Source organism: Ahaetulla prasina, chromosome 4 (assembly GCF_028640845.1).
Source record: "Ahaetulla prasina isolate Xishuangbanna chromosome 4, ASM2864084v1, whole genome shotgun sequence".
In the NCBI taxonomy this organism is placed as follows: Eukaryota; Metazoa; Chordata; class Lepidosauria; order Squamata; family Colubridae; genus Ahaetulla; species Ahaetulla prasina.
In genome coordinates this window covers 18,675,194-18,689,809 of record NC_080542.1, presented here as the reverse complement: position 1 = coordinate 18,689,809, position 14,616 = coordinate 18,675,194, and the positions used below count along the sequence as shown (strand labels likewise).

Sequence of the window (14,616 nt, the reverse complement as noted above, 5' to 3'; positions counted from 1 at the left end):
TCTGAATCAGCAGTGGGAAAATGAGGCTAGAGGAGGAGTATTGGGGTGCTAAATCTTGCAATTAACTTGGAAGATAGCGTGTAGAAGGGAGGGGCAAATTTCGGGTAAAGGGTGTTCTGACCCAGCCTTAGTAGAAGCAAGAAACAGAATCCTTGTCATGAAAAAACCCTCTTTACTTGCCTCTTGCGAATTAATTGCATTCACCCACCAAAAATTCCAGGCAATAATCCTTCAAGTAATTAACGGCAGTAACAGACCTTATCAGTTCCTTGCGCAAGTCTGTGAGCTCCGAGCCTAAAGGCTGCAAATTATGTTCTGGCAAGCACTCTTTGTGGCATCAAACACAATGAGCAAAAATTGTTTTTGCCTCAGGGCAAAGCCCCTGAGGGTAGAACAAGAAGCAGTGGGTAGAAAGTAATCAAGGAGAGAAGTAACTTAGAACTGAGGAGAAATTTCCTGACAGTTAGAACAATTAATAAGTGGAACAACTTGCCTCCAGAAGTTGTGAATGCTCCAACACTGGAAATTTTCAAGAAAATGTTGGATAACCATTTGTCTGAAATGGTGTTTAGTTTCCTGCCTAGGCAGGGGGTTGGACTAGAAGACTTCCAAGGTCCCTTCCAACTCTGTTATTATTATTATAAATCTTCAGAAATACAAACTGTTATCTCATACAACAACCACTCCCCTTTCCGTCTTTATTCCCCAGCCAGGGAGGGGCCATTCAGCATTCACATGTGGTTTGCTTCCCGAGTCGACTCCTTGTCCTCTGTTGCTCACCTCTTCTAACTGCTCTGCGCATTTGTGCATCTGGAACAGGCCCCAGCTGTTCTTCCTCCTCACTCTTCCTCCAAAGGCAGCTGCCTCTTCGGTGGCTGGGAAATGTCAGATGGCTCTGGCTCTATCTCTGCATCCGACGCAGAGCATCCATTAGAGCTTTCCGCAAACTTCAGAACTGGCCCAAGTTCCTCCCCAACCTCATCATCAGAATCTGCCGCCAGCTCAGCTGGCAGCTGGTGGATCACAATAAAGGGAAAGAAGAGAAGAGAATCAGATTAAGAAAATGCAGGTAGCTAAGTGTCGTGACCTTAGGAATTCCGTAAGGGTTGTTAGTGTGAAAAAAAGGTCGTACGTCACTTTTCAGTGCCGTTGTAACTTCAAATGGTCACTAAACAAATGATTGTAAGTCAAGAACTACCTGTAAGTGTACTGCTTACTTCTAACCATTGCATTTTCATCTGCATGTTGCAGGAGTTTTGCAATTCCACAAAGAGCAAGGTGTGTTGTTAATCTCACTTTGCTTTCCCAAATCTGTCAGGTTTTTTTGTAAAATGTCACTCTTTCTAATTTTCTTCTTTTGGTGAGTTATGTCTGGAAGGGTTTTGTTCTTGTGATGTCAAGAGATGCTCCATACAGAGGTAGATAATTGACAACATTTTCAAACTTCATGTAAACTCTGTCTGTGTGTCCCAAAGGGGCTTTTTCAAGAGGCAACTGGATTTTTTTACTTTTCTTTGAAGACGTTTTGCTTCTCATCTGAGAAGCTTCTTCAGCTCTTCTTCAGAGCTGAAGAAGCTTCTCGGATGAAAAGCAAAACATCTTCAAAGAAAAAAAAACCCAGAAAGTCCAGCTACCTCTTGAAAAAGCACCTTTGGGACAACCATGACCTGGATGACTGAGAATCTCCATGAGCATCTGTCTGTGTGGATTCTTCCCCCAAGAAGCCTCTGCAGGGGAATTGAAGATAAATGACCCCCATTGAGGATTTGCACGAACCAAAAAGAGGGATGAGGAAATATCTACAGACTAGTGGTGAAATCATTTTTTTTTTACTACTGGTTCTGTAGGCGTGGCTTGGTGGGCATGGCAGGGGAAGAATACTGCAAAATCTCCATTTCCACCCCACTCCAGGGGAAGGATACTGCAAAATCCCCATTCCCTCCCCACTCCTGGGGGTAGGATATTGCAAAATCTTCATGCCCACCCCACCCCACTCCACCCCACCCCACACTGGGGCCAGCCAGAGGTGGCATTTGCCAGTTCTCCAAACTACTCAAAATTTCCACTACTGGTTCTCCGAACTGCTCAAAATTTCTGGTACCGGTTCTCCAGAACCTGCTGGATTTCACCCCTCACATCCTGGACACAATCTATTTCAATTTCTCCCTTCATGCCTGCATGACAAAACCACTAGATACAAGATAGTTCCCCACACGTTGTTCCATCACTCTGTTGAACACTTAATTCCCCCATCACTGTCTCATTTCTCATCCTCTCATCTTTCCTATTGTCTCCTCCTATTGGTTTCTTATTATTTATCTATTGTTGTTTATTATGATCCATGACCTATTACTTACTGTTTACACAGGCAGTCCTCAATTTACAACAGTTCATTTAGGGACCATTCAAAGTTACAGCGACACCGAAAAAAAGTGACTTATGACCATTTTTCAGAGTTACAACCTTTGCAGCATTTCCACGATCATGGGATCAACATTCAGATGCTTGGCAACTGGTTCATATTTATGACTTGTGTCCCGGGATCTTGTGATCATTTTTTGGGACTTTCTAACAAGCATAGTCAATGGGATAGCCAGGTTCACTTAACAACTGGGTTAGTAACTTATCAACTGCAGTGATTCACTTAACAACCATGGCAAGAAAAGTCGTAAAATGTGGGGCAAAACTCATTTAACAAATGTCTCAATTAACAAACAGAAATTTTGGGCACAACTCTGGTCGTAGGTCAAAGATTACCTGTACCTGTTGTACACTGAGTACCTGTATGTACACTGAGAGCTTAAGCACCGGAGACAAAATCCTTGTGTGTCCAATCACACTTGACCAATAAAGAATTTCTATCATTCTATGAAGACCTTATCCCATTGATGAATGTTAAATGAATGACTCTCATTTGCACCTTTTTTAATTGAGAGGTTTTTGAATTGTTTTTGCACAGCATATTTTATTTTTTATTTTGGAAGCTGCTTTGAAATTACAGTTTTCAAGGGAAGTATTATGGAAATGAATTAAATAAATAATAAAACCAAGCCCCCCCCCCTCCGGCCCCTTCCTGCACTGACCCAGTCTTCCTTGCAGCTGTATAGTAGAAAAGAAACCTAAACAGGACTTTTAGTTTCTATTCTTGCCGATGTTTATGGAGATTCTCAGTCATCCAGGTCATGGTTGTTCAAGAAGCAAGAAGGTGCTTTTTCAAGAAGGTGCTTTTTCAAGAAGCAACTGGACTTTCTGATTTTTCTTTGAAGATGTTTCGCTTCTCATCCATGAAGCTTTTTCAGCTCTGACTCCTCACCATCCAGTCAGAGCTGAAGAAGCTTCTTGGATGAGAAGCGAATCATCTTCAAAGAAAAACCAGAAAGTCCAGTTGCCTTCTGAAAAAACACCTTTGGGATATTCTTGCTGATCTTCTTTCAGGGCACACTGCAGCCTTGACCAACTGTTAAAGAATATCAGTCGTCTTCTGATTAAATTTCAAGTTTACCATTTTGCTTTTGTGCTTCCAGTTCATTTAGAAATTGCTTCTTGCCAGAAAGTAAACTTGACTGATCCTGGAAGTTTGGAAGCAGTGGAATCCCTGAGAATCCCCTATGCAGGTGAGAAAGAAAGAGACTTGGTGGGGTGGGATTTGTGAGTGTGTGTGTGTGTGTGAGAGAGAGAGAGATCTTGGAATGAAATTGGAAGAGGTTGCACAGGAAGATGAGTAAGAGCTAAATCTGAGATGAGAGAGCCAATCAGAATGAGACACAAGCACTGAGTTGAGTGTTTTATGTGGCCTTGAATGCCTGGCTCTTCAAGAACAGTGGGTCAAAACAAAATTGGGTTTCAAATGTCTAGTTAGAGGTCATTCTGACACAGGGCTGTCTAATCTTGGCAACTTTAAAACTTGTGGATTTCAACTCCCAGAATTCCCCAGCCAGCCAGCCAGCCAGCCAGCCAGCCAGCCAGCCAGCCAGCAATGTTGGCTGAGGAATTCTGGGAGTTGAAGTCCACAAGTCTTAATATCGTCAAAGTTGGACACTCCTGCTCTAACACAATAACACAATACAGAAGAAACTTTGGGGAGTCAGAGCACATTTGGAATTTTAACTGGTGGCTACTGAAAGACAACGATTGCTGTGCAAGTTTTGCTTGTTCATGAAATGGCCACCTTGGTCATCGCTGTAAGACATAAGGTTCCCATTTACCAGAAGGTGGAGTAATCCTAAATATTTTCTATCCTATAATGGAGCATTTCTGTAAATGAATCTGATGGTCAAGCCTGGTGAGTTATCTGGCAGCATGCCAGTTTTATATTTTATTTTCTAAAAATTAAAATAGTCTTTTAAAAAATGCAGGAGAGATGATAGGGAATCTTATGGGTGCTGAAGGAAGGGTTTGGATACCAGCTGGCTTTGCCTTTGTCGTTTTCTGCCTTATAAGCATTCAGACCAATGTTTCTCAAATTGGGCGGCATGAAGATAATATGGGATTCAACTCCCGCAACTGCCTGGGGAATTCTGGGAGTTGAAGTCCACATCTACCCTTCAAAAAGACCTCGACTATGTGTCAGATTGGTCTAACAAGTGGCAGCTTCAAATCTCAACCAACAAATGCTCTGTCTTGCACATTGGCAAAAAAATAAAAATAAAAACATAAAATACAAAGTAGATGGACATGATCTTATAGATGACCCTCATTCTGTCAAGGACCTTGGAGTAAGATTTAAGTGCCAGAACCCACCGTAACAACATTGCCAAAAAGGCACTAAGAGTTGTTAACCTAATCTTGCGTAACTTCTTCTCTGGTAATATTGTACTACTAAGTAGAGCATACAAAACATTTGCTAAACCAATTCCTGAATACAGCTCATTTGTCTGGAACCCGCACTGCATATCAGACATAAATACAATTGAGAGAGTCCAGAGATATTTTACAAGAAGAGTCCTCCACTCCTCTACCTGCAATAAAATACTTTATGCCACCAGACTCCAAATTTTGGGCTTAGACAACTTAGAACAACGCCGACTTCAGTCTGACCTAAGCATAGATAAAATTATCTACCACAATGTCCTACCTATCAATGACTACTTCAGCTTCAACCACAACAATACACGAGCAAATAATAGATACAAACTCAAGGTAAACGGCTCCAAACTCGATTGCAGAAAATACGACTTCAATAACAGAGTGGTCAATGCCTGGAATGCACTACCTGACTCTTGCTACATCATCAAACCCCCAAAATTTTAACCTTAGACTTGTCTACTGTTGACCTCACCCCATTCCTAAGAGGTCTGTAAGGGATGTGCATAAGCACACCTGCGTGCCTACCATCCCTGTCCTAATATTCCTTTTTACTTACTCTTTTCATGTATCCAAATTATGTTTATATTTTACCTGTTATCTTATATATGATTGATAAAATCAATCAATCAATCAATCAATCAATCAATCAATCCTTTCAAGTTGCCCAGTGTTGTAAAACACTGATTCAGAAGAATAATTCTATTGGTCTTAGAATTATGACCCTTTTATGATTTATGGATTTTTATGATTTTATGACTTTTGTGATATGGGGACTTCAACTCCCAGAATTCCTGAGCCAGCCACGGTCTAGAAGTGAACCTTATGTACTAGCTTTGTCATGACACAATTGAAAATCTGTGTCCTTTGTGAAATGACATGATGGCACCAGTTGTCATCCTGCTATCATTATGGCTTTTTACAGATACTGCTGAGCCAGTAGACTGACCACTGAAGGCAGAATCTTCTGTTCTAGAAAGTCCCCACCTGATATCACCTTAGTGGGAGAACAGGGTCAGTTTTGTCTTCTGGATGACACACAGATGGACGTGGAAAACTTAAATTTGTTGAGAATGCTCTTTTTCTGATTCTTAATCTGGTTTTGTCTTTACATTTTCCCAGGCTGTGGATTATAGCATTGCCCCTGAATGAAGAGGCAGGGGAGATTGTCCTGAGCATTGAGCCCAGCAGCCACATGGAACAGGACGACGCGCCTGCAGTCGATCTAGCCCCTGTGCCCCGAGGGAAGGGAGAGCGCAGCTACCCCTGCAGCGAATGTGGGAAGGCATTCAGCCAGTGGTCCAAGCTAGTGCGCCACCGGCGTATCCACACAGGGGAGCGTCCCAACACCTGCACGGACTGCGGAAAGTCCTTTACTCAGAGCTCCCACCTCGTTCAGCACCGGCGGACACACACCGGCGAAAAGCCTTACGTCTGCCAGGATTGCGGCAAGGCCTTTTCCTGGAGCTCCAACCTGGCCCAGCATCAGCGCACCCACACCGGGGAGAAGCCGTATGTCTGCCGGGAGTGCGGCAAGGCCTTCTCACAGAGCACCAACCTCATCAAGCACCAACGTAGCCACACCGGCGAGAAGCCCTACCGTTGCCCTGAGTGCCCCAAAAGCTTCTACCGCTCTTCCGATCTCATTCAGCACCAGATCACGCACACCGGCGAACGCCCCTTCAAGTGTGAAGAGTGCGGGAAAGGATTCACACAGAGCGCCAACCTGGTCAAACATCGTAAGATCCATGCTGGAGAGAAACCCTTCCGTTGCAACGACTGTGGCAAGACCTTCATCCAGAGCTCGGAGCTCATCCAGCACCAGCGCACCCACTCTGGGGAGAAGCCCTACCAGTGCCAGGAATGTGGCAAACGCTTTGGTCACGGTGCCACCCTGGTCAAGCACCAACGGCTTCACATGGGGGTGGAGCCCTATCGCTGCACAGATTGTGGCAAGACTTTTGGACTCAGCTCTGCACTGGAGCGCCACCGGCGGTGCCACAGCGAAAGCCGCCCGTACGCTTGCGGGGAATGTGGTCAGAGTTTCTCCTTAGCCTCCAATCTTACTTTGCACGCTCGTATCCACCGGGGCGAGAAACCATACCGATGTGCTGATTGTGGTAAGTGCTTTGGCATGAGCTCCACCCTCATTCGCCACCAGCGCATCCACACAGGTGAGAAGCCATATGCGTGTTTGGACTGTGGGAAAGCCTTTGTCCGAAGCTCGCACCTCACCCAGCACCGCCGAACGCACACGGGTGAACGGCCGTACCATTGCGAGGAATGCGGCCGCCGTTTCTCCCAAAGCTCCAACCTCATCACCCACCAGCGCATCCACATGGAGGAACGGCCCCACATCTGCCACGGTTGTGGGCAGCGCTTTGCCCTGGAGGAGGAACTGCAGCACCACCAGCAGGAAGAGAATGGGAAGTGCAAGGAGAAAAGAAAGGCCAAAGAACCAGAGAGAAGTGTTTCCCCCGTAGAGGACCTGTATGGTAGCAGCCCTGAGGATGATGCCCACATGGAAGAACTTTCAGAGGACAGCAGTATAACGTGTGCCACATGCCGTCTGGATGGAACAGATGCTGGAGGAGTGGAGCAGAGCCACCGTGCTGTTCATCTTTGTAATATTTGTGGGCAGAGCTTCCAAGATGCTGAAACGTTAGTGCAGCACGAAGAGAGCCATACTTCTTACATCTGCACGGAGTGTGGGAGGAGCTTTGATGATGCCGGAACCTTGGCTTGTCATCAGGAGGACCATGAATCTTGGATATGTGGCACATGCGGACAGGTGTGCAGGGATAGTGTGGCTCTGGTTGAGCACGAAGAAACCCATTCGCTGCCAATCAGTAGGGCCTGTAGGGTGAAAGTGATCGACCGCAAGAGAGATGGGCAGCATGAGAGAAGCAGGAAGGGCAAGGAAAATATGAAGCGTTCATTGGTCCAAGAACCCCCCAAGGTCCTGCCGTGCATCAATTCCAAGGTTGCGGAAAGAGACCTCATGGAGCCAGAGGAAGCACAGGACGCTTGGGTCCGTCTTGAGCGTGGAAAAAGCTGCAAGGATATCTCAATCCTAGGGAGTCATCGGCAGAGTCACAGAAGATCTCTTGTCTGCTCTGAACATGGGCATGGTGAGGTCAACTCCAGACAGGAGAAATTGTACCAATGTTCTGAATGTGAACAGGATTTTGGAGATCTGTTGGCCCTGACTTGCCACCATAGGGAACAGAAGTGTGGGAATCTGGATCAGTGTATGGAGCGTGGTCAGCCCGTGGTGGACACCTCAGCCCTTATGCTCCACCAGGAAAGGCAGCTGGCGGACAAAGCGCACGAGCATCTTCAACCCAAAGAAGCTTCCAGCTCTGAATTAGATATTCCTGTACATCAGAAGAATCGGACCAAGGAACCTTCTGATACAGCTCTCACTGACCCTCAAGAAGTCTTGGCAGAAGAGACTTCCAAAGAAAGGGTTCTCTCTAGCTTCAATCAGGGAAAACCACTGGAAGGTCAGCTGTTTTGGGGCTCCTCAGGTCTTTCCGCCCACCAAGGAACCATCACGGATGACAACACTTTCAACAACAAACCTCAGAGAATCCCCATGGGACCCTCTGTTGGGCTGCCACAGAGCCATTCATCTCCTTCCTTACAAGAAGGTGAGTCCTGCTTGCATCCACAGGATGGCTATAGAGCCAAGAATCCCTTAGATATTTCTTCTTTCAAAGAAGCCTCTATCCGTGCTCTGATCTCTCCAAGGACTAGCATCTTAGACAAGTCTTCTCCGGTATCCACAGTAATGACCGCCCTCATCCAGCAGTCAGGCACCAAACCCTACAAGTGTCATGAGTGCGAGCAGAGTTTCACCACTGCGGCCGGCTTGTCTCATCATCAGATTGGCCACACAAAAGAACCTTTGCTGAAGTGCCCTGAATGTGGACAGGGATTCCCAGAAAGGTGGGCTCTGATCCAGCACCAGATGGACCACAGGGTGGAGAAAGACAGAGGGGCCCATAACCCATCATCCCCAAAACAGAATTGTAACAAAGACAAGGGGAACCCAGAACTTAGGGAGAACTTCACAGGGTTCTCAGCCATCCTTTTGCAGAGAGGGAACCACATCTCTGAAAGGATGCAGCCCAAAGACCATGGAGCTGATGGAAAGCAGACCTTGGCTGATGCCTTGGAGACCTCAGAATCCTATTTCAATCTTGACTTGGGTAAATCTCCCCGCTCTGGTAGCCTGTTGGCCCAGCACCACATACGGTCAGATAAAGGCAGATATTTTGTGCGTTCTGAGCCCAGAAAGATTTCCAGAAACAGTTCACTTTTGCTGCACCATCTCCAGAACCACACGGTGGAGAAGCCTTGATGCCCTGAAATTGCAGGTCATGTCAGTATGACTTGTGGTGTTGGCCATGTTCATGCTTTCCCCTCCTGGTGAACAGGCCTATTGAGCTGTGTGGCCCTTTGATGCAATTGTCATTCTTGAAGTCTGCCAACCAGAGGAAAGTTGCCAGCTAGGAACTGTGGGAATCATAGCCCCAAAAAGCACCAGGTTGGGGAAGGTTGCTTCCGATGGAGATAAGATACAGACATTACTCTATGGATGGGATGTGGAGATGAAACCGGACTGAAACAGAATGCGCTGTTTGACAGATGTGCAAGATGAGAAACCCTTACAGTATTTCTCTATCCTCAAAACAGAGCAAATTTCCTTTCCTTTCCTTTCCTTTCCTTTTCTTTCCCCCTTTTCCTCCCCCTTCCTTCCTTCCTTCCTTCCTTCCTTCCTTCCTTCCTTCCTTCCTTCCTTCCTTCCTTCCTTCCTTATTTCCTCCCTTTCTTTCTTCTCCCTCCCTCCCTCCCTCCCTCCCTCCCAACAGGCAAAAAACTCAAGAATGATGTGAACTCAAATTTCTGTCATCTGTACTGGGTGAATGGAAGCGGAAATGACTTGAATTGGGATTCATGATCAGTTTAGAGCAATGTTTTTTTTTTTAACTTCGCAACTTTAAGATGTGTGGATTTCAACTCCCAGAATTTAATCCTGGGAATTGAAAGCCCTAGTATATGAGTGTGAAAAAAATCGATAGAAAAAGAAAATGAGTTTTTTTTCCAGAATCCATCTCTTTCTCTGGCATATTTCAGTGCTTCTCAGAAAAACCTACCCCACTACAAAGAGATTTCTTGAAAACCGTGAAGAGAGACCTTTAGATCAAGTGAAAATTGTCCTTTCTCGCCAAATGGTGGTTTTCTTATCACTGGCAAGCTTCTGAATTTTCCATGGCTGATTTTGCATTCTGTATTCATCGGGTTTGTTTTATTGTACATTTGATAGCAATTTGGAAGCTTCAACTTACAGTCTTCCTCCAACGAAGATTGCATTGCCACTTCCATGCCACCAGATGGTATCTGTAAATCAGAATACTCAGATGCAGGCATCTTCTAGACAGCTGGGCAGTATATAATTTTAATAAATAAATACATCTTCTACACCATAGATTTCTGCTCCTTGGAATAAAACCTTACATAGCAAAGAATTTTGAAGTTTGCTAAAAGGGGTAGGTCTAGGCAGCATTTATGATTTATTTCCTTGATGAAGTTCTGGATATTCCAGTCTTTCTATATTGCCAGTCTCATATTGTAGAGATGATAAATAGCAATAGCACTTAGACTTATATACTGCTTCATAGCGCTTTTACAGCCCTCTTTAAGCGATTTACAGAGTCAGCCTGTTGTCCCCAGTAATCTGATTCCTCATTTTACCCACCTCGGAAGGATGGAAGGCTGAGTCAACCTTGACCCAGTTGCAGTCAGCTGAAGTAGCCTGCAGTACTGCACTCGAACCACTGCGCCACCTCAGCTCTTAAATAAATGATGGTTGGCTTATTGCAGACAGTTTCAGAGATTTGATGGGTATCTCTTGGATCCAAGTGTACAGCAGTCAGAATTTGTAATTAAAAATTGATGAACATAGTGGGTCTTAAAAATAAAATTAATACTGGTATAGTCAATCTGATCACAGGGAGCAATGCCAGTGTTACGATTTTTAAAATTTTTTTCCAGAAATGGATGAGTGATCTTGGTCGAAAATTGATTTCTGCCCAAGGTGACTTGATAATCTGTCAGCTTGGCTTTTTATTTTTTAAAGCAATGTTATCTCACCCTTGGCAACTTGAAGATGTGTTGAACTCAACTCCCAGAATTTCCCAGTCACCTTGCTGCCCAGAAAATTCTGGGAATTGAGCATACATTTTTAGGCTGCTGAGATTGAGAAACATTGTTTTAAAGAAAAAATAAGTCTGGAATTAAAACAGATGGGCTGAAATTTCAGGAGAGATGTCCGCTATGCTGGTTTTGTAAGAGTTTTTTTTTCTCTGTAGTTTAGGAAATGTTTTACTCATGAGATTGGATGACTAGTTTTTAGCTTTTCAAGTCAGATGTTCATATTTCTTTCTCCATCTTCTGAATTCTTGTAGTTTTTGATTCTTGTTAAATTTATAATAGAATTTTATGGTCTATGAAAATATTTTAGATTAAACAGCCACTGGTTCTTTAATTTATCAATCTAAGTTAGATCGTATAATACCTGTTGCCACAGCAAGAGCTATAAAACACACAAGAACTGAAAATCAATCTATTTGTAGAGAAAGTGTTTGAAACAAAATAATCATAACAAGGGCTTAAATTGTTCAATTTAGACTAATACAGATTTTCTAACCTTCCAATAATTTGTTCATAATGGTGAATCCTCTTCATAACATATGATCACACATAATTATTATTTTAAATTAATGATCTCAGATTATGGGACTGCTTCCATTTCATACCTCTTAACAATTCAGCTGGTTTGGCTCCATATTTTTGGAAAAACTGCTAAATTGGCTGGTTGCTTCTGAAGGAGCTGCTGTTAGTGACACTCCGAGCCAAAGGATGAATGTTTTAACCCAAAGCATAGCATCAGTGCTTCCATTTGGCTATAGCAATTTGTTTCGTTTTTTTAATGTTACTTATGATTTTGATATGCCATCTTACCTCTAGGAACTCAAATGGTCTGCATGAGAATCTTCTTTTATTTTATCCTCACAAAAATCACCCTATGAAATTGGCTGGAGCGAAAGAATTGGATCAAAATTTCCATGATTGGGGCTGGATGTGAAACTGGCTTTTCCTGGTCCTATCCAAGGTTGGAGCATGCTAGAAATCCAGGAACATTCCTTTATCCATCAACGGGAACATTTAAGCCTGTAGAGGCTTTGCTTGGTTAAGAGTGGATAAAATATACAGGTGAACTGAGAAGAGGTATCAGATAGCAAAGTGCTTCAAGAAAGTGTCCAAAATTTTGTGGCTCCCATGTGAACCATCGTACTAAGGAGGTCAAGGAAACCAAAGAGCCAGTGTGGTCTAGAATAGAATAGAATAGAATAGAATAGAATTTTTTATTGACCAAGTGTTATTGGACACACAAGGAATTTGTCTTGGTGCATATGCTCTCAGTGTACATAAAAGAAAAGATAAGATACATGGTTAGGTGTAAGCTTAGAAATAGGAGACTGGGTTCTAATCCTGCCTTAGGCACGAAAGCTGGCAGGGTGACTTTAGGCCAATTGGCAGGAGACTGTGAGGTATAGTCCCGCTTTAGGCATGAAAACCGACTGGGTGACTGGGCCAGTTATTCTCTCTAAGCCCAACACACCTCACAGGGTTGCTATGAGAATAATGGGAGGAGGAAGGAGTATTAAATACGTTTGCTACTTCGAGTTATTTATAAAGTAATAAAGGCAGGATAAAAATCAAATAAATCAAACCTCAGCCATTCTTGTTTTGAACACAACTCCCCTTCCCCGGGAAACCAAATAGCAGATAATGATGTAAAAGGGGAAAAAATCCTCCAGTGTTACCTTATCTGACTATCTGGACCATCTATGCAGTTTTATTGAAGCAGTGGGAAAGTGCTCCATCATGACAACTTCAAAGGTGCTTTTGCGGTATGTATCCCTGCTTACAGTTCTGAATTTCTGGGTCTGTTCTTCCATCTATGTTCTAGACACTTCTATTCAGCCTACTTTCTCCTGCTCTGCGCTGTAATGATGTTCTAATATTCAATTTGAATTTTATCTACCTTCTCCATTCCCATTCCTTCCTATTATTTTCTTTTCAGGTCTCCACTGAAAACCGGATTTCTCACCTTAAATTTGAAAAACTATGTTTCTCAGAAACAAGTTCCATTGTGTTCAGCAAGGTTTCTTTATAAGCATGTGCAAAATGATTACTTTTAGCACTTGTCTTTTGTAACTCAGGGCTAACATTTTATTTTCTCCAAATCTTCACCTGTCCAATATCGATAATTTTTAAAAAAACCCCTTTCATTAGCATTCAAGTGTTAACTGTTGGAGATTTTCCGATATAAATATGATTTTAGTTATTGGAAGAGCTATAATATTGTTTTTCTTTTCGCAATCCTTTGGTTTCAGTTTAATGAATTGATTTCCCATCAAAATTTCATTGTAAAACTAAGAATGATCAAACCCGGAACTAATACAAACTGAAAACTGATTTATTCAATTGTTTTGTGTTATTATTATATAGCCAACAATGTGAAATCATGGCTGTCAGTTCTTTAGCTGGTGTTTGCCTTCACATGCATTGAATTCTTCCCCCATTGTTCTTATCCAAGCAGTGTTGCATTTTGCAATTTACAGATGGAAATTTTGTCAATGATTAGTTTTTCCAAATTTTATCCAAGGTATTTTGGTATGGCACCCGTCTCAGCTGGTTTATTCCATAATCTTTCAATTTTGATATATTTGGGATATGATTATGGTTGATTGCACAATCAATCAGATGTTTAGATTGGATTTGGCATTTTTATCCATCTATCCTTCCTTTCCAATTATAATTGTTCCCATGTAAAGAAAAAGCTGTTGAAATCAGTGAAACTTAGGTCACTGGACACTTGATCATATGTTTTAAACTGTAGATGGCTGCCAAAGAATTTGATAGATAAAATAATAATTTAGCATTATAAGCAAGAACAATGGGTTTACAGTTTAAAACCCATTCATATACAGTGGTGGATCAAATATTTGACCCTAAGATGCAAGGAACATTCAGACATGTCTCTTACAAATTGAGGATAAGATGGTGCCTGTCTTGCAATCCAAACCTACAAGTGATTTTTTTGTGGTATTATAAAACTTGAGGTCATCCTGACTAACCCTCTATTCAAGAAAGGAATCCTAACAACAGCATCCTGGACATGACGGTAGCTATTTACAAAACAGTCATCTAGCTTTTCTCATATAATAGGACAGGGGTGTCCAGCCTTGGCAACTTTTAAGACATGCAGACTTCAACTTTCAAAATTTGAAATATGAGGGTGTAGGAGAAAAATTCTAAGTTTTCCTGAAAGGTACTAAAGTACTAGTCTTTGACTTACGAACAATTTACTTAGCGACCATTTGAATTTAACTCATTGAAACAAGTGGATTATGACCAGTCAATGGGGGACCTTGGATTTGACATGATTCACTTAACAACTCAGTGATTTACTTAATGGTAGCAAAAAAGTAATAAAATTGGGTCATTCATTCAACAACTGTCTTGCATAGAAACGGAAATTATAATCGTAAGTGAGGACTGCCTGAAATTGAATTAGGCTACAGTGAACTCAAACTTTTTCCCCACTTAACATTTTCTAAGAGTGGTGAATTTGGTTTCATTGTGCCTTTTGATCTCTGCAGAAACCTCAATTTTTAATACCATTAAACCATTTGGGCACTTTCTAGAGCAGAGGTCTCCAACCTTGGCAACTTTAAG

General features: G+C 42.7%; 1 protein-coding gene across 1 annotated transcript in view; it reads left to right on the top strand.

The window, feature by feature from the left end:
* LOC131198062 (zinc finger protein 91-like) overlaps window positions 1-13,324 on the top strand; it is a 44,938-nt gene extending 31,614 nt beyond the window's left edge. The window contains exon 8 of the mRNA XM_058182572.1: window positions 5,926-13,324. Coding sequence (XP_058038555.1) covers window positions 5,926-9,169 — 3,244 coding nt within the window. The 3' untranslated portion in view covers window positions 9,170-13,324. The remainder of the gene's footprint in view (window positions 1-5,925) is intronic.
* The last annotated feature ends 1,292 nt before the right edge of the window (window positions 13,325-14,616 follow it).